At 32.8% G+C, this 21,930-nt stretch overlaps 1 protein-coding gene across 1 annotated transcript in view; it reads right to left on the reverse strand.

Moving 5' to 3' along the window:
* dpy (fibrillin-like protein dumpy) overlaps positions 1-21,930 on the reverse strand; it is a 338,800-nt gene that overhangs the window by 139,437 nt on the left and 177,433 nt on the right. The window contains exon 3 of the mRNA XM_088234564.1: positions 4,214-4,415. Within this exon, the coding sequence (XP_088090690.1) occupies positions 4,214-4,415 (202 nt within the window). The remainder of the gene's footprint in view (positions 1-4,213; positions 4,416-21,930) is intronic.

The following is a 21,930-nucleotide window of genomic DNA, read 5'->3' on the forward strand; positions in this document are numbered from 1 at the left end:
ATATGCGAAGTTTGAATTGATTTTACCCAGTATTTTCATAATTATGACACTTTTAAGAAACCCTTCACAAAGTATGAAATTTTACAAAAATGGGCCGGGCACAGGGTAAATTATATGTGTATTCGGCCGGTGATCAAAGTGTTAATGCATCAAGCCATCTCTTCATACAGTTTTAAACCTTTATAAATAATGCAATTTTGGGATTCTGTTTTTTTCAATGCCAGACTTATCCTGTTCTTATTTCTAGTAATATATGTTTTATTTTATTTAAGACTATCTAATTAAATAAGTTTTGGGCATTTACTTGTTTAAAAATTTAAGAAGTAAAACAAGCATAATATATACAAACACAAGAGCTAGATTCTTTTTTAGCAAGTTCAACCTTAAGTGTTCCATTTTTTTACTGAATGTATTGTTTATTTATGCTAATAAAGGTTTTTATTTTCTCTCTCTTCCGTCTCTTTTTAATTGGTATCCAATTAAGTTCTTCTCGCATATTTTCTGTTTTCTTTTTGTTTTTTCTGTGTCTATCTTTCTTTGGCACTAATCTCGTGGCTCTATTTTGAAGTAATTCCAATTATTTATGACTAGTTAAATTTTTATGCAATTATCTGTATATTTGCATCCTAAATTTTACGATAAGCTCAATATTCATAAAATCCAAAATAAATTAATGTATTGTACATAAGTAAAGAAGTTATTTTCATTTCTAAAAATAGTAAAAATAAAATAACATATTGGATTACATTTGTAAATATGAATTACTAATGATGCATTAATTTCGAAGCTAAACAAAACAAACAAATTAACGATCACTCCGTTTTCCCGTAAGGGTAGGTAGAGAAAAAAGAACGCCGTATCACTCTGTCTTGTCTTGGCACACAGATCTCGCTTCCTCTACATTTGTACATTTTCTCAAAGTTAAAAAAAAACAAATAATATATTTAATAAAACTTTAATTTAGAATAGATACATTTTTTTAAGAGATCTACTACGATATCCAGTTCTTTACGAAATATGTTTTTCAAAATAAAATTGTTATTTAAAAGTTTTGATGTCTTCCATTAAATATATTTATTTTTTAAAAATTATATTTTATTTACTTTTGAAATAAAATTTTATTCACCAACATGATTATTGGGTTACTATTATAAATAACATAAAAAAACATGCTTTAATTCCTGAAATAACAATATCAGGTATCACATTACCTACCTGGAGTGGTATTCCAAACGCTCCTGCAGCCGTTCACGTGTATTTACATACAAAATACACAAAAAACTGTTTTCTCGTACTGCGAGAGCAGTTCAGAATAGCACCCCTGTAGCTCAATCACAAATAACTATCAACGTGCTAATAAGCGATGCGATAACAATTTGTCACCATGGTTGTTTATCGTATTCGCGATCACAATGGAACATCCGTGAACACCTAATATTAAATGTCAAAATGTTTACGTTTCGCGACGTATAGTCCTGCTTCGCAATCACATATTTAAATTTCAACGGTGTAAATATGGAAAATATTCCAAAACTGATATGTTTATTTATTTATCATGCTATTTATTGCATTTAGCCGGCGGATGGTAAGCCAAATGTCGAAAATTGCAGTCGCCATAGTAATATAATTTTCATTTTTTTGTATTAGATACTCCTTACTATTTTACAAATGCAATATATTGTATTATTTTTTATAGTAACTGTATTTATTTACGAGGAAAACAAAAAACAAACCGACACGAGCGTTGTCTTAGAGATTACACACGCGTTGACATATGACTGCGATAACTTACGCATTTTCATTATTGTTCATTGTGATCTCTCAAATGTTTAGCATGTTTTTAAGCAAGTCGATTGTTATTTGTGATTGAGCTACTGGTTAAATTTTTTTGTTTTTCTCCATTTTATTAAGCTTTTTATATAGTATATATTTTTAAAGCTTAAGAGAGCTTATGGAAGGAAGTTACAAAAAGTACACCACACCACGCAACCAATTTTTTTTTTTTTCCTTAGATTGTTTCTTGTAACTAACGAGAATCGAACCCGCGACGCCAGTTTCACAGTTTGTTGTCTAACCAACTGGGCCACGGCGCCTGTAGTATATTAAATATTGTTCCATTAATTACATATTTACAATGGTTCTTATTTACTATAAATTAATTAATATTTCTTTTTACATTTTTTCTACTGTATGACTCATATAAGGGCATTGTCCTTTACAAGGCACAAACCCCTTAAGCACACGTGTTCTTTTGCTATTGAATCTATGACACTTACACACCTTTATACAATTACATTTGTGTTAACATCAATTGTAACATGTGTGTTCACATTAACTCTTAACTGCCAGCCTAAAATATTAAAATTTCGAAAAAAACCTTACTTTATTCATTAATTATTATTATAACAATTATTAATTCAGTTTATATAGAGTTATTCCAAATTGATTTAATTAATTAACATAGGTACTTTTTTAAAATGGAATAACCCGGTAAGACTTTATTGTAGAGGCTTGTCAGCAGCCAGGAAAGAAAGGACATGGAAGGAATTTATGAATAATATACCACAACTCCCAATCCAATTGAAAAAAAATCTTTCTTGGATTTTTCCTTGCAATGGGCGCGAATCGAACCCGCGACCCCAGTTTCACAGTTGGTCGTCCAACCAACTGCGCCTGTCAATTAACTGCCCTACGGCGCTAACATAGGGAAATATCACATACTACGAATACCGATAAAAATATATGAAATGGATTTAGAATTGTAATTGTAAATTTGAAAACAATATGGATATTAAGGAGAAATGTTTTTATACATAGATTTTAAAAATAAATTTTTAAAAGTGCTTCACTAGAAAAACGCGACATGTTTGGTTATGATAGTTCTGACGTCGAGATTTGTGACAATGTTTTAAACAAATTTGAATGGTCAGGAACAATTAAACATGAATCGTTACGTATTAAGCTAGGGTTTCCTAGGACAGCGGTGCCCGTATTTTAACGGCCGTAGTGAACGGTGATGCAGTGGACAGCCATCGTAAAAGTGATTAGAGAGTGGTTTCCTAGGAAAACGGTGTTAAATGGTGTTGATAACACCGTTTTCCTAGAAAACCACACTCTAGTCACCTCTACGACGGCTGTCCACTGCATCATCGTTCACTACGGCCGTTAAAATACGGGCACCGCTGTCCTAGGAAACCCTAGCTTTAGAGGTGTTGCCAGTAGAATGACCGTTTTTGCGGTAATTCAAAATTACAAATTAAAAATTGTTTCTATGCAACTAATAAGTAACAAAAGAAATTTGTTTTACTGGACAGTATTTCATGTAAAAAAAAAGGTATTTCCCTGTTATTGATATAAAAGTCTTACTGAACTACACGTTTACAGTTCGATTGTTTAGTTCGCTCTTTACCTTAGCTCCGAACGTAAAAGGAACACAAAAATATTTCATAACTTTCTGGTTTTGGTGGCAGTTACACCAAAAAGCGTTATGTTAAAAAATGTTTAATGTTGAATAATTGTTGCTTTTTCGTCAAAATTGACAAAATGGCCAGGCTCTAAATTTGTTGCAACAGAGAGGTTTCTTTTATTTTGAAAGGGGAATATGGAAGTCGAGGCATTTACAGGGCTTATGATCTGTCGTGGCCACTTTACACACTGTGTAACATTAACTATTCTGCTATCTGTTGAATTTTGTGAAGTAAAAGAGCTAAAAACTTTATCATGTAGGTGAGATTCATCGGTCTGAACTAATAGGCAACGCCTGAAAACAATTTTCTAATTTTTATACTTCTTCTTTTACATAATCAGTGTTAAAAGTTGCCATGTAAACCCGCCAATGACAAATCATAAGCCCTGTAAATGCCTAGACTTCCATATTCACTTCTCAAAAATGTTTTTCCGCTTCGTTGCAATAAATCTAGATCTAAATAACTCTCTAGGGAGGAAATCCAGCCAGTCTGCATACATTTGGACCGACCAGACTTCTTAATGTTACTCTGCATTATCAGCCTTACAGGACTTGTCCTCGTGGAAGACCTCCCAAAATATGGAAGGACAGCTGGGAACAACATGCTGGAGAATAGACTAAATAGATCTACAGTAAGGAAGGCGAAGAAGAGGAATACGTCATAGCACAATGGTGCGGGAGGGAGTTTTTAGTCCAGTATTTTAAGAGTTAAATGTATTACTTTCCAGTCATTTTAGCGGTACTTACTTGTGCATTTGAGTTCTTTTCTGAGTTCGTCGGATCCCTTGTAGCAGTCTTGCACACCATCGCACAGCTTGGAAAGCTCGTATAGTTGCAATACTTCTGTAGAGTCGTTAACTTGACAGCCGAAATAGCCGTCTTCTAAATTTAAAAAAAATACTTCGCGTTTTATTCCTAATCCGATCCCGTGTTGGGATTGAGTCGCTACCTGAAAAGAGAGAAAAAATCACACCATTAATAAATTACGATTCGCTTTTTATTTTTTGATATTAAAGATAAAATTATCCCTAAGCTTACAAAAATACATTTAATCATAACGTTTAAAAATATAACTTAAATATTTCCTTTCAAGGTGATGCCACTGCATGACATAACAAATACTATTTTAAATATCATAAACTTTTCTGCTCACACAAATTTAAAATACACATTTAGTCATGATATTTACAATTACAATACGCGTTACTCAGGGAATCTTCGTGCGTCTAAGTTTCGCTCAACGAAGTTTGGCAGTAGGTCTCTAGAAAATAATGGCCATTCCGAATTCAATAAACTGCTCGATGAGCTAAAACACGAAAAGTCGAATAAAAATTTTAAAAATGTCGCTATTAAAAAATATTACTTAAATGTTTTTGATAGTGATAGTTAATTATGTATTTTATATAGATGGTGTAAAGTACTGTGTTTTAGGTTTCTTGTGTTATGTTATACTACTATTTCGGATGTATGATATTAGGCCTTACTTATTTGATTTCCTTATACCTACCAGGTTTATATTAAGAATTAACTATACCCGGTTAAACTATTTATAACCGATATAAAAAAAGCTTGCTTATAAAAATATAAATATTTATTACCTAGAATAGAAATTTACAGGTATTAACCTGAATTATCGTGCTTATTTTTTAAACAGCCAACAACGTGCGCAGTAACTTTTATAACAGCACAAACAAACGTCAAATTCAAATCGAGACTACTGTCAGTATGATCGAGAGTATGGAGAAAACCGTTAGAAAAAGAAATCAAAATTAGGAAGAAGAGGAGAAGTTAAAAACGAATTCTATAGTTTATTCGTGTTTTATTTTTATCAAAATTAATTCAAACACATACACCCAGTTAAGGGTGAAAAAAGCCAATAAAAACGAAGAAAACACATACAAACATATAACATTTCAGATATTATTTAAACAAATAACTAAAAATCACTTGAATCGCATTGAGAAGGTCGCAGGATTTCGAAATTGTTTAAAATTAAAAAAAAAAACTATCCATTTTGATTACCGAAAAATATGACGTTTGACAGATCGCGTGCTTATTCCAGCGTTATACCACATAATATGCAGGTATAAGTTTCTATGGTCGCTATTCCAGATTTAAACCGAGTTTAACTCTACGCGAGGTTTATAAGTGATACTTTTTGCTATACCATCATTATTCTACCACTATTCTCAAGCTTAACTTTATACCCGATTTATAAGTAAGGCCCATTATGTATTGTCACGAAAATGTATATGTTCGGTCCCAAATGAGCTTTATTTTTAATAGGGGTGGGTGTTTTCATTGCTAACTGTTTGTCGGCAATTCATATCAGAATTACGGGACTTGAACCTGACTCGGGAGGATGCACAGAAGCTGGCAGCCGACAGAGATGCCCGGAGGATCTTCGCGGACACCACATGCTCCATCTAGAGAGCGGACATGGATTGATGATGGTGATGATTTGGAGTTCATTTTTAATTTTTTAAATCTGATTCAAAATATTGAATTAAATAAAGGCTATTCATATTTTGAACTTGACAACCCTAGTTACGCTCAATCTGTGTTGAATTTTATTAAACTATTGTGTAATTGATGTGTTCGAGAAACGTGACGGAGCATTATAAAGATGAAGAGCGTATTAATTCTAGAGCTCCGAGCCTGCTGGTCTACCGTTAGCTTAAGTCCTCCTGATATTTATACACAACCCATAGATCTTGGTACTATAAAACTGTATAAACAGTGGTCTTTAATTCGAATGCGTGAGTTATGAATTAACCAAGCCAGCCAACCCTACCGATGAGCATTTTAATAACAGGATACTATCAGGTTTTGATTTCTCCATCGTAAAAATATGGTATTCACTTCTACATTTTGGTATAAAACAAAGGTTTTAGTAGGGTTTTTGATATTTTTCTTTTTGAATTATGTTATTTATGACTTGAAAACGATTGAAAAAAATCGTGCATACATTTGTACCTACCATCAGAGAATTGTTGTATAAAAAGATGTTATTTTTACAAGAATAAATGATAAACCCTCATTATAATCAAGCCACAAAAATATTTGGAAAAAAAGAATTGCTTTTTAATTATAATATTGAGGTTTAAATCAAACGGGTGACCGTTCTACGCAAAACTGATCCCCTGGTGTCTTTATTTAAAACTAATTACTGAATGGCCGAAACTACTCAAAAATGTCTAAATATGCACAGATAGTGATAAGTTACATCAAATCGTCATAGTCACCTTTACATATGTCACCTAAACATGGTGACAAATTGTTATCACATCGCTTATTAGCACGTCGATAGTTATTTGTGATTGGGCTTCAGGGGTGCTAACCTGAACTGCTCTCGCAGCACGAGAAAACAGTTTTTTTTGTGTATTTGTATGTAAATACACGAGATAATACGGCCGCGGGAGCGTTTGGAATACCACTCCAGGTAGGTAATGTGATACCTGATATTGTTATTGCAGTGTTTTTTTTATGTTATTCATAATATCAACCCAATAATCATGTTGGCGAATAAAATTTTATTTCAAAAGTAAATATAATATAATATAAAAATCGTAAAAATCCACTGTAAATGTTTAATTAAAATGATGCTTCGGGTTTATTCGGCGGAATTAAGAGACGCTGGATTGACGTGAGAGGAGGCGAGAATGCTGACTGACGATAGGTTCTCTGGAGGCTTCTGATGATATCCCCATGCTCCACTTAAGGGCAGATGTGGAAAAGGAAGACGAAGAAATATTTCATGTATTTTCAACGTTATTCCCGATTTGTGAAAATACCATATTGCGAAATAAAGTATTATGTGACGTGTAAATAATCGTCTATTCGTTTTGACATACTCGGTAAGCGATCTCCTTAAGCAATCAAGTCCCCGGTAAATAAATTGGTACACTTTTTCTTGTTCACTGAATCGAGAATGCGTAGGATAGGAGTCTTTACCAAAAATGGTAGCGCAGTGAAAGTTTAAATTATGACACACACATTAGCCATTCTTTAATCAGATTACACTCACAAATAATTAAATAAACAAGTTATTTTGTTCAAAATTAGAAGTACCGCAGCGTGACATTTAAATTTTGACAAGTTACCGAATTCGGAGTTGCGTAGGATTTTAGCGAATCCGGATTCTGAAAATTTGCTTTGTTTCTAATGGTTGAGAATTAATGATTCGTAAAACATAGCAGGCGTTAACATTACAAATTTAAAAAAATAGGTATTCATAATACGATTGCGCCATGACAATGATAATCAACGATCAAATATCATGCACTATGTTATTTTTGTTTTTAAATCATTATTTTTCAATTTTCATAACTATTTCCTAAAAGCCGTAAATAATTTGTGCTGGAAAAATGAGAGTCGAGTGGTGGCAGAGTAGGATTTGAACCATTGATCCGTAAGCCCACAACTCTACTACGGAACCACAACCAGTTTCAAAGATTGTGTAAATAAATTATGGTTGGTCTCGTGGTGTAGTGGTCGACGCGTTTGCCTACCATGCAAGACACCTCGGGTTCGATTCTCGACATAGTTGGCATTGCTTAAAAGCAATAAGTAATAGAATATGCATTTTTTTTAAATGTCCCTCTTAATACTTCACGAATTATTTAAGGGGAATCTGGGGGTTATCAAGCGAAATTAATATTAAGTTTATTTAAGATTTGCAAAATTAAATTATCAAATTGATACTACATAAAGATGTAAACCACCAGAAACACAAAATTTCAATATCATTAATGTATATTCCTGTAAATAAATTATCAGTTAGGGTTCTACTTTGGTACAACTTAATTTGTCAGCGTGCGTCAGCACTCCCAGTATAAACACAAATTGTAACATGATTACAACACCAGCTGTGCTATTCTGAACCGCTCTCGCGGCCGTAGAAAACACTTTTATCTCGCGTATTTTGTATGTAAAACACGAGATAAAAACTACGGCCGCGAAAGCGTTTGCACCCCAGGTTTACTAGTATGGAATGGCTAACTGTTTCTAGATATTGTAATAAATATGGCAAAAGGACATCGCAATACAGTGTACCTAAAATTTGTAACGAGTTTATTTTTGTATTTTATTTTTTGTACAACAACAGGTCAGGAGGCCTAATTACAGTTGTGAATTACATCACAGAACACCCAGGCATGAGAAAAATCGCATTTATTTTTTTGTGTTCTCACCGGGAATAGAACCCGGAACCTTCCGTGTTTGAGTCAAGCGTCTTGATTACTACACCACGGAGACCGCCAAACAATATCAAGAATAGTGAGTTAAATACAGGAGTGAGACGTATGCTCAAATTATGGATAATGGAAAAGGGTTTTTTGTATAGGTAAGTGATAGCATGTATTTGTAATAATATCACAAAATATAAAATATGGCGTAATATTGTGTGGTTACTGCCAAAAGTTGGTAGGTCCTTAAAATATGTTATGGAGTGGGAGTTATCGCAATTTTAAAGTTTGACATTCTGACATAAAAAAATGGTTAGTGATATAACAAGGTTTTGGCAGTAACGATACATGCCAATTTTGGCTTGTTCATTGCCTACGTAATTATTGTTAGTGTTTTTACAAACTTCTTCCTATTTGATAATAGAAAAAACTGGACTTACGATATTTAAAAAATATATATAAGAAGTTTGTAGTTAGTTTTTACAAATGGAAATAATATAAAATTGAAAAAAAAAATTTGTTAAGAAAAAATTATGTAATGTTATTAAAAAAAAATAATATCATTAACATAGATTAAGTATAAAACAATCTAAGCAATATATGTATAAGAACCAACTGATGAGTTGTACGCTTCACTACAATTCAGCAAGACCTTTATTTTAAGATTATTGGGTAAATATATTTTTGAATAGAAAGAAAAAAAAAAACGTGTTTCAACACTGTATAACAAGTGTATTTTTTTAGCTATGCTTTTTTTCTAGTGTAATTTTCCCAGAAGGGATAACGATGGAAATTGGTGTTGAAGGTGATTTTCCACTGCGCAAATACAAATAATCGTGATAAGCTGCATTCGGTGTATCGATGCAGTGCCCTATGCACCATCCAATGCGAATAGGGATATGATTGTGTTTATTAATTTTGAGTCTTTTCATAAAGCCCACGCTTTAGTGCTAAAATACAATTCATTAGTAAGAGATGTTAAAAAATGATGTAAGAAAATAAATGAACGTTGCTATTGACGAACCGTAATATTTTTTGTGTGTCTGTATTTGAAATGTTATTAATGATCAAAAATAGTAAAAATGCGTTCAGCTTCGATCTATGATTACTGATCACCGATCACTAATCACCTGATCAGGTTGTATGCGCCGTCCGGCTGAGTGGTCCCGCAAGGTGAATGAATGCACGTTGCACCGCCCAGACGCACTATGGGGCGAACAGGTATCCATTATAATCTTAAAATTCAATAACTTTGAAGCTTACGGAAATATTGAAATAAAATTTAGAGTGGTGACGAATAAGTAAAGATTTTCATTTTATAAATAATTCAACCATTATTTCATTGGAAATTTGAATTATTTGGGCAGTATTTTTTACATTATTTAATTCATTGTTCTTAATGTTTTTATTGTTTATATGCTTATTACAATTTTTAAATGCATGTAACTGGTTTTAAGCTGATATTGTCATGTTTTGATAAAAGGCCGGAATATAGAAAAATAAAAAAATATTGTTTTATGCAATATAATATAAAAAAAGATCATGTATAATGAATGACGAAATACATCAAATAATAATTTTTAAATTCAACTAATGAAAAAAATGTACAAGTATTGATATGAACTTGTCATTTTATAAACTATTATCTATTACCAATATTTTGAGTTTGTCCAAATTTTTGTAGACAAGGACTGGATTCAACTCCCTGGGGAGCTGTTTGAGCTACTGACAAACTCAAAATATTGTTGATAAATTACCTGGTCCATGAAGAAGTATAGAAATTGAAAAAATAATATTTTCAGGCGTTACCTAGTATCTAGGTGAAATAATTCAATTAAATGAATCTCACCCGCATAAATAAAGGTTTCAGCTCTTTAACTTCACAAACATCAACAGATGAAAGAATTGAAGGAATATAGATGTTCAAATATAGGCAGAATGGTGAATGTTACACAGTGTGTAAAGTGGCCACTTAAACCAGCCATTGACAGGTCATAAGCCCTGTAGATGCCTAGACTTCTATATTACCTTCTCTTGAATGTTTTTCATCTCTGTTGTAAAATGTTAATATTATCTAGTACCTATTGACTATCCAATTACCCACCTAATTCGAATAATTTTGTATTCAAAAGTGGGTTTGCCTCGTCTTCTAATTCCATAACCCAACGTGTTTTAAACAACTTTTGCTAGGAATATAGGCATGTATCTGAACTTTATAGGAAATGATACACTACACCTTTATTTTTTGATGATTAAGAACCTTTTCTTTCATATTTGTTATCCTTTTTTTTTATTTCAAAATGTACAAAACATAATTTTATTCCCATGAGTTAGCAAACTCATTCTGGGATAGAGACAATTAAAGATTATTATATAATAATACATTTAGTTGAACATAATTAAAACAAAAATGGACAAATCTCAGAAACCTTTTTAAAAAAAATATATAATATATTATTTAACATTACCTTACATAGTAAAGTCAAGGGTTATCGAGAAATATTTTTTTCGTGTTATTTGATTTCCATTCGTAGACTGGTAAGAAATTGATTTAAGGTGAATAGGCAGGAGGTTGTGAGTAGAACCAATGTAGAGGAGTGACCACAATCCAAATTTAAAGGAGTTTACAGAGGGTTAATGTAGACATTTATGAGATCGTGCGCGATGGTTAGGTGTATCACTGTTGAATGTAAGCTCTAAATTTGCGTTAAATTTAAGTTGCAATATTTGTAAAAAAAAGTTATTTCATATAAAGGTAAAATACTAAATGGAATTATCCGAGTATCTTCTGAAAACTGTCCAAATCGAAGAAAATAATTATGTTTTATAATTTGAAATGCACCAAAACCGGCATAAAGTACCATTTTCATTTTCTATTATTTAAAACATCCGGTTGTGGTCCCGGGCTCACGGAACACAGGTCTGAAGTTCAAACCTCACCTATCTCAATGTAATTTTTGTGTTCTCACCGGAAATCGAGCCCGGAACCTTCCAAGCGTGAGTCAAGCGTTTTGACTGCTAACCACGTGGGCCGCAATTGAAAGTAGCCGCCAAAATATTAAATCACAACAACGCAAAAAAAAAAACAAACAAATGAGATGATATATCCGTCCGCCCCATAGTGCGGTGCACCAGCGCATGTAGAGATGTCACGGATGAAGAATTTAGTACTAACAATCTTCTAAAATGTCATTCCTTGACCGCACAAAATAAACGCACCTGAGTACAATACGTTACGGGAAAATAACAATAACGCTACAAAACTTATCGTAAAACTGAACCATATTTTTTTCATCGATTTATTTTTGTTTATAGTCTTTATTTCAAGTTCATTATGATATCTACACAGTACTTAGGCATAACAGAACAAAACGCTCGGCTTGGACCCTGGACGTTTTCGATTCGATGGCTACTTTGGGGTGAAAATCCTGAAAAAGCAAATCGACTGAAGATACATCCGCCTCGTTGTGTAGTCGTTGGCGCGTTCACCTTTCATTTTTGAGGTCCTAGGTTCTATTCCTGGCGTATATGTGAAGTATTAGTTTTAAAGGCGTGGACAAAACATATCAAAGAAGTTATAAAAAAACTAGGTCCAATTATTGGAATAATGAGAAGAACAGAAGTCTTTGATAAAAGTACAAAATCAATTATATACAATGCTTTTATACTTCCACACTTTATGTATGGATTCATAATATGGTCGCAATGTAGTAAACAAATGCAAGAATCAATACAAAAAACAATGAATAAAGCATTTTAATAAATATTTAATTTAAATAAATATACTAGAACAACAGATTTATATAGCATAATAAAAATTCTCAATCTAGAGGAATAAATCTACACAGAAATAATGAAAATGATATTTAAGATGACAAAAAATAAATAAAGACAAATATAAAATTTAATTTCAACTACAACATACATAAAATAAATACAAGAAGACAACCTAGGACCAACAGAAAAAGAAACAGTTTTTTGTATACAGCAATAAATTTTTACAATTCACTTTCTAATGACCTAAAAAATATACAAAACATATACGTACTTAAAAAACACCTAAATAAAACAGTTCTTACATCCCGTGTGACGAGTGATATGTGATGTTATTTTATCGACTTTTTATTTAAACTATTGTGTTATTATAAATAAATCACCATTTTTGCTGATTGGGAATATTTCGTACAAATAAAATATGTAATGTTGTGTAATATGTAAAGTGTACAGACCTTGTATTTTGTCATAAATAAATAAATCTAAATCTAAAATCTAAGGTGGTTCTATACCGCAATATTTCAATATTCACGGACTGGTACCTGTAAGGCTCATCATTTTACCTTCTATGTAACAAAAATAATTTAGATACACTGCGGTTGGAGCACCAATCTAGTGGCCTATGCACCACTGGGTACAGATAGGGAAATCATGACAATTATGTTTATTTTTTGCTGTTTAAAAATTTCTTCGTTAATCTTTAGCGTTACTAACGTGGTGTACCATTGCAATTTGGCGCCTAACGTAAAGCATAATTTATCGCGATAAACTTAAACTGATTGTAAGTAGATACTATTTTTTTTAACTTATTTCTTTCCATATTTCCTCTATTTTTACGGGTGGAATAATGCGGAGTGGCTTTTTGACGTTACTCTTTTTTCTTCTTCTTTTATTGACATTGTATTTAGTATCTAGTATTTAAAAAACTATAATTGGCTTATAATTTTGGTTTATTTTTTTATTTTTATTTATTTACAATTTTAAAAAACCCGTTAGGGTGACATTAGAAATTTAATATTGTCAAGTCATTTTATGTCTCGTCTAGTCTAGTTAGTTCAGTCATCATGTGCTTTTTCAGATTGATTTTAAATTTGTCTCCAGTAAAAGTTTTCAAGTAGTAAGGTAGTTTGTTGTAGTGTTTAAGTCTATTATGTAGTATTTTTGACTGTCCTGTGTTTGTCTTTGCCTTTTCAATATGATAGTGTTGTTGTTGTCTGGTGTTATATTTGTGTATGTCAGCATTTTTGACTAATATTATGTCGTCGTTTTGTATGTTTCCCAGTGTTATTTTGTGCACAATTTTTAAGGTCTCAATTTTAGTCAAGTAGTTTATGTCAAACTGGTGTGTTTTTTTGTACAGTTCAGTCGTAGAGGTCAGGTAGGGTAGGTTGTATGTTAGTTTAAGAATTTTATGTTATGTCTTTCTTGTTACCAGTTCCCCAGAAGGCGATCATGTAACTCAATTTACTTTTGACATAGGCTTCGTACATCATAATTTTTTCCTTTTTCGGTATAAAATCTTTAATTTAGTAGAAGAGGCTATGTAGTGATGCCATTACTTTAGTGAGTCCGTCTATGTGTTTTGTTCATTTTAATTGTCTGTCTTTAATTTGTAAATATTTTATTTTTTTATACATAAAATAAAATAAAATAAATGAAATAATTTCCGTGATTTTTCCTAATAAAAACAGATATATATGGATTGAATGATGATGAAGTAGGACAAAAACAAGCAAGAAAAACGTAGCATGATCAGGTCAAGCAAAATCTTAAGACTAGTCATGTCAAAAACAGACAGAACCGAAGGGGCTGTATGAATGTGGAAGAAGATATGAACGTATGACAAGATATACGTGTGTGGCATGCCATCTTCACTGCCCACCCCTACGGAGAAATGGTGTGATGTTTATGGTAGTAGTATGTTTAATCCTTATCTTGGCAGAACGAAGAAATATTTTTTTATACATTTGATGTTTGAAAAGGCTTCAGAATCCCAAGCCAAAATATTTCTTTTTTGTATTAATGAAAGTTTATTATGAGTTGTGATGATGCAGTTAAGAATGAAAATAATGGTAAAGCAGTTTTAACTGAATGGTATCAATTTTACTGGTGTTTAGTTCGTGAGAAAAAATGTGATTTTTTTTTAATGTATTCTATAGGTACATTGCCAAGAAAAGGGTAAACGGTGATATTTAAGAAAAATAAATTGTAATAAACAAAACAAGATAATAGTTAAATTCTAAGTTTTTTTTATAATAGCTTAAAAGAAGGCACCGTTTCATTAAAATAGGCTAAATATTAGAAAAAAGAAAAATCATTCTGATTTTGCTTGAATCGTTCATCCGCCTCTCAACTTTGGGGACGGTACAAACACAGTTTATTTATTTATTTTATTTATTAGTGTATACACTGCACAAATGCCTCCAACAAACAAACATAAATACAATTAACATACAGTGTTCTATTACAAAATTATAAAATAATATAATAACAATATATCTATACATATTACACAGTTGTTTTATAAATTTTCCATATAATAACTTTGGGATTTATTTACTTAACATACTAAGGTAGAAAAATAATAAAAATAAAGATAACGCGGTATATTCGAAATAGCAAAAATCATAAATCATTGATTTGTTGGTATTGTTGCAATGTATATTGAATGCCCTAGGAATAATACTAACTGTCTCTTGATAAAAGCTCAGGGAATCTCAACCGTTTTAAAAATAAAATATAAAAATAAGCTAAATAATAAACCTTTAAAAAAAAATTAATATTAAAAAATTAAAAAACTAAAAAAAAACAAATATCTAGTCGTACGTTTATAAATATATTTGACGTGTATTTATTTATACATTTATTTTTCTCTTTTTATAAATGAACACAAATACTTAAACATCAGTCAAATTCCTAAACTATTTCTTTAATAGCAAGTTTAAACTTCATTTGGCTAATGTGAAAAATGTCAATAGAACTGATCTGGTTCCCTAGACTGTGCAATCTTGAAATAGGTGAATTCATAGCATAATTAGTGGCAGCAATATCTATATGAAATGGGACATTATGTCTAGTAGTCCTAACAGGTATACGGAATTGAATCATGTTTAGCAAGTCAGGAGAGTCCATAATGCCATTTATTATCTTTAAGATTAGTTAACGAACTTCTCGAGAGTTCGTTATTTTCCTTCCCCGAAAAAGTAATCGCAAGCTGCGGGAAAGTTCGTGTACAAGACCCAGAGTAATAATTAAATAATACATTTCAATCATACAATGCTAATGATGACGAGTACCGTTGGCGCTGGCACGCGGTGCCAATGTAAATATGCGCAAAAGTGTTTACGTTCATTATATTAATTGAGCATCGTACATTGTGCAATGTACATGGTAGTAAAAAATTACAGCTTTAAAAAAAACATTCGCGTGCTAACAAAAATAGCATAGCATTTAAAACGCTATTTCTAAATGTAAAATTACCGACTCGTGGAGTTTGACGGGCATTTAAATTTTCACTCTCACAATACGCTTTTCTTTTCATCATGTTGCTGTCCGCACCCTGTGGTGCCATTAGGAACTGCATTGGTACATCAGATGCAGAGGACGCTTTTTACAATTTCTTCATTTTGACGAGTGTTTTGACTTGATAGCTGGGCTCAGATGAAAATACTAAAAATGAAAATTTAGTTAAGATTTGTCCACTTTGCAATATACTTGTTAGCTAATTTGCCTACCAGGCAATTCCTGTTAAAGATAGCGTAAAATATACATTAGAAGGGTGGTGCAGAAGAGAATGATGATTATTTTCTTTAGCATACAAATATTTACGACTCAAGTAAATACTCTATAAAATCTTCTATCCTGTAAAGTCGTGGATGACAGATATTCGTTCGTGTTGTAGACATGGGAGGAGACGTAAGTGCTGATTGACGAAAGAAGATATCTCCTGGAGACGTCTAGTGATGGTCACATACTCTACTTAGAAGAGGATGTGAAAAATAATAACAATCTTAACCCTTATCATGTCACTTCTTCGTTTATTAACTTTCATCTTACTTATATTTTAAAACATATACCTTTAACACTTAATTTTAAGAACAATTTTTTTTAACCTCTAACATACTGTGTGAAAAACTTCATTGAGTCACTGTGCGGTAACTTGAGTTTACCTTTGGTTAACCTTAGGTAACTTAAGGTTAGGAAATGATCGCCTGATAATCACCGTCTCTTTTCATCTTAGTAAAATTATACGTGTGTTAGATTACATTTCTTATTCTCAAATTAATGTATTATATGTTTGTTTTGGGGTAATCGATATTTTGTCATTTTCTGGGATCCTGAAGGACCAAATATTTAATTGAAAATGGTCTCATATACCTAAATATGTGATGTGTTAAGTGTTATTTCAAGACTACAAAATAATTTGTTGTAAATTCGAGATATTAATTAATTAAGATCAATTTGCACCGCCGCGCCGGTTACATCACATGAACGGGCGGGTTAAGTTCGTTCGTAGCGTATGTAGTGGGAACGGGAGCGAAATACAATTTAATTTGCTTTAGAGCGAGATAGATTTATGAGGTACGAACGAACTGACGAATCGAGGGAGTGACATGAAAAGGGGTCTTGTATATAGCAAATTTAATTAGCATTTGCTAATGCTAAAGATGTTTCTTTGTTCACAATGCTAAAGCGTTATTCCATTACTAGTATATGATACACGTTACGTAAGTGACAAGAGATGAGGCAGGGAGAGCAATTTGCGGAGGCCTTCAGTGCGCAGGCGCAGTGGGAACGTCGCATCTCGCCGTAACGGTAAGGCCAGCCTCGGGCGCTTTCGGATAGCGGTAACTGGTTCTTCCAAAAACGGAAGTTGTCGGAAAAAAGTAACGCTCTTTTGGCGGGAAGAGGCCAAAGGATGGCAGAGTATACTTTCGTATGTCATCTTTTTATTGAGTTGATTATGAGCTCTGAGAAAAATATGAATTATGGACAACTATTTCATACAAACTGTGTGTTTCAGGGCCGGACAGTGAAAATTTAGAAGCATTCTTCATGACAACAAAATAATTTCCAAATATGTATTTATTTAACAAGTTGATGAAGAATAATTCTGTGTGTGAAATAGAACCAGAACCCTAAACAAGTATTTTTGACTCAATGGCTATTTTCAGGTAACAATCCTTCAAAAGGCAAATCGAGTAAAGATAAGTCCGTCTCGTAGTATTGCGATTGGAGCACTCGCCTATCAACCTCGTGGCTATACTCTGGAACTATTCACTGTTCCTGGACTGGCACCTGAAGCGTAAGACTGATCACCTTATCTTTCAAGTAAAAAAAATGAGATAGTTCAGTGCTACGAAATGTTACGCAAGGTAAAAATTAGAGCAAAATGGAAAAGTTGGGTGAAGTTTCATAAGATAATAAAAATAATTTAAATAAAAAATAACTACATTGAGCGACGTCGCTAGTTCTTCTGAATCCACCAATGATAGTGTTGTAATAGATTTTCGGTTTACTGGAAGCCAATTACCAATCGGCAGAACTAACAGAAGAGAACTTGTGACGTCACACGAGAAGTAATTTCAAATCTTTAATAAAATTATAGTGCTGATAATGTGCTATGTCAAAATATATTTTAATTTTTTTAGCTTTCTTTTTTTTAAAACACTGACCTTCCTTATTGTAGTACCGATGGGTGCACTAAAGGATGATGATAGGGAGATGATGATAAGTTTAGCAACCTTTAAATTTCTGTTCAAATCACTTTACGAGCCACAATATCTACAACAAATAAATCTCAACATTACGTTTTTTTTTATCAATGTAGTTTCATCATTTTTAAACGTCTTGAATTTGCAAACAGTTGGAAAATGTTTAAGGAGGATGTCGAACCGTACAACTCAGGGTTCAATGGTTGCAAAATATTGATTGAACCACAAACCAACCACGATAGGAATGCTGGCATGATTTAGGTACAAATTAAGGCAGAAAAACACCACATCTATAAGAGTTATTGATAAATCAATTGATAATGCCATCGTCACAAATATAATTGAATTTATTTATTATTAAATTTGCGCGACAACTGACAAGGATCCAATTTCAGTGGTGAATTACATCACAGAACCCTCGAGCTTGTGAAAAATCACATTAAATTTTTGTGTTCTCATTCGGAATCGAACTCGCAATCTTCCGCGCGTGAGTCAAGCGTCTAAGTCATTACGCCGAGACGGCCAATATCATAGCTTTATTATAAAATAACTTTTAAAGAAAAGAAAATAAAAAGGAAAGAAAGATGAAAATATGAATTATAAGGACTTGAAGTAAAATTCAATTGACTATTTATTATAGGATTTTTATGCCAGATAACCGGCGAAGTAGCAAGGGTTATGAGCACCCCTGGCAAGATTTGAACTTTGCGCCTCCCAAGACTCATTTTCTAGGAAAAGAAAAGAAGACTGCGGGTCTGCAAAGTCCGCCCCCTGAGGTTTGCGCCCCTGGGCCTGGCAGCCGCTCGCCTCTGCTAATAGCTTGACTTATTTCCAACCCTTCAAAATGTTCTAAACGAATACTGCTTAATTTAACACGAATGAACAAACACTTAATATGTATATATATGTACAAATTTTTCGCTTATATGATGATAATAATTAAAATTGATGTTGTTAAATTTATATTGAACACCAAAATGGTAAAAGATTTTTACTAGATTGTACAAGTGAATGAAACAGTTTTTAAATGAATTGCAACAGCGAGGGAAAACATTATTGAGAAGGGAATATGGAAGTCTAGGCATTTACAGGGCTTATGACCTTTCATTGTTGAAACAGTTTTTGCTACTGCTCGTGTAATTGCAATTTGGTCATGAGGACGAATGACAACATCCAACATAAGCCCTTCACATCATTTTCCAAACTCACCGTGAAAGAAGCAATGAAAGCAATAGAGTTAAATTAAATTAAAAGCGTGGTATATAAAAAAAAAATTTTTTTTAAAAAGTTACTCGATTTGACAAAAAAAAGTTTTTTTAGTATGAGCGAAAACGATAGGAAGACCCTCTGCGTTCTCTCTCTCTCGCTTCTCATACTCTTTACATCTCCCTATCGATACTAGAGGTATATTCGCGAGCGAGAGAGACGATTTCACGCGTGACGCAGGCCAGCCTGTACCACGGCCACAAAACGCCAGTTGCTCTCGAAACTCCGCTAAGATTGGTCTGTTAGCCCTCGCTGTGAACGTTAGCAAATGTTTATTTCATGTTCTTAGCGATTACATTAAAAATATGATCACTTTAGACTTAAAATATAGTTGATCAAAGCAATTGCCTATGAATGTTCTATTTTTCAGCTTTTAAATCCGTAATTTTTGACTACATAGTACCTACCGGAACGCGCGGATATTTTTTAGCACCGTAAGGAAAGGTTATAACGGTTCTTGGGTATGTTTAGGGAGTACCTCTATATGTATTATACACATTGTACAATTACATACGAATCAACGAACCAATATAAAAATGCGTTCGATTTATAAGCCTCGATTATTACCCATTACGTACAGTGTATTTAAGATAAGTAAAGTATGTCCTAGAACTCGAAATCCCGTAATGGATCAGACGCCTTGTCCTAATATCAGTTAAATAAATACCCAACCGGTATAGAAGTTACATTACGGCAATTTCCGCAACTGTAAAATCGCAACCATTTTGATAATACGTACCTTTATATTATGTTTTGAAGTATAGGGGTAATATCTTCGGTTTACATTGGCCGTGTCCCAAGAATATACGCTAGAGTGCAGATGCTCGTGTTTTAATATTTCTAGCGGCTAAACTAACAATACAGTTATGCGCCGCACCGTGTTTCGAAGGGGAGTGTGTGATGTGTAGAGTGCAGTGGCAGATATAATGTTAGCTGAGCAATGGCGACCATACAGCGTGACCGTTCTCCCGTTCGCTTGTCCTGCCAGGAGGAACTCTGAAATTACTTTCTTGGAAGATATCTGCCAGCAAACTTGCAGTTAATATACTTCCGTATTTCTAAGCGCATAAAATAATATCAAATGTACAATTTTGAACGCGCGTTTTCTGTTGTTTGCGGATGACTTAAGACTTTTTTAAAGAAGACAACTTTTGACGATTTTCGTCTTCTTCAAGCGCATGTATCTAATACACCTGAATGGGGACGGCAAAACAAACTAAGGTGTAATGTTCCCAAGTGTTCGGTCATATCCTTCACTAGGGCCTAAAAAACTCTATTTTTTCGCTACACAATGACTGATCAGAATCTGCTACGAACATCGAATGTTAAGAATCTGGGCGTTAGATTTGTGAGCACCCTGACATTTCATGAACACAAAGAGACTATCAGTGGTAATGCATTGAAGGTGTTAGGATTTGTTCCGAGTACTGTCAGGGTTTTTGAAAATACACGCGTACTGAGAACCGATGATTTAGGGGCCAAATGAACTGGGGTACTCTCTAATGATAGAGAAAATTCAAAAGAAGTTTCTGAGATATCTCTACGTGCGGTTATTATCATTGGCTCTACCCTACCGAGTTTCTTCAGGGTATGCTTGGCTACACCTGCTTAGAAACTAGAAGGAATGTGTATTCGACCACACATTTTTATCGATTGTTGCACGGTATGATCTATAATTTAGAGATTATGATGAGCATTGGTTTGTTTGTTCCTGATAATTACCTAAGACAGCGTAAGCATTGATTATTTCATATTCCGATACATAGGACTGACCTGCCGATAGTTTTGCCTGTTGGAAGGGCTACCGCTATGCTGAACAACATCGTTCTGGATGTTGATCTGCTCCATGTATCTGAAGGGGTTTTCCGGAGCAGGATTCTCCTTATTACTTTAACAAGAGCCTCTTTCGTGTATTTTTTTTATTTTAATAATATATACTCGTCCGTCTTTAATTTAGTTAGGTATACATATATGATATTTTATAATAAATGAATTGAATTGAGTTAAAAAAAATAGTTTCCAAACAAATCATGAATATTTCTTAATTATCTATTTCGTGTAATAATAAAATCAGTATTGTCGTATTCTTCAGATATTGCTGGTCTTCAAAAGCAGAATTATTCCAAAAAGTAGAGCGTTTCTGTTGCTCTAAACTTTCAAATATTTTTATTGAAATTTATTCATAATATTTATTCAAGTTTTTTTAATGCGGGGCTTAATTTTTTTATGAATAATTTGTTGGTTAATTTATATACTTAATATAATGTAGGTACAAAAATAGAGAGGAAAGAGATACATTTTATAGCTTCATTATCAAATCACAGCAGATTTTAATTTTTAATATAGTTTACATAAATTCTGCCGAATAAAATTGAAAAGTCCTATCAAAATCGATAAAGAGCAAGATAAACCTTAATATTTTTATAGATATAACAATGATTAAATCTTTCAATAAAAAAATATTGTAATTTAAGCCTAAGCACAAAGGCATTTAATGTTTTTAAGTATGCCTATACATACATTT

This window comes from Micrasema longulum, unplaced genomic scaffold, assembly GCF_059751315.1.
Source record: "Micrasema longulum isolate JH-2025_06_02 unplaced genomic scaffold, ASM5975131v1 h1tg001259l, whole genome shotgun sequence".
Classification (NCBI taxonomy): Eukaryota; Metazoa; Arthropoda; class Insecta; order Trichoptera; family Brachycentridae; genus Micrasema; species Micrasema longulum.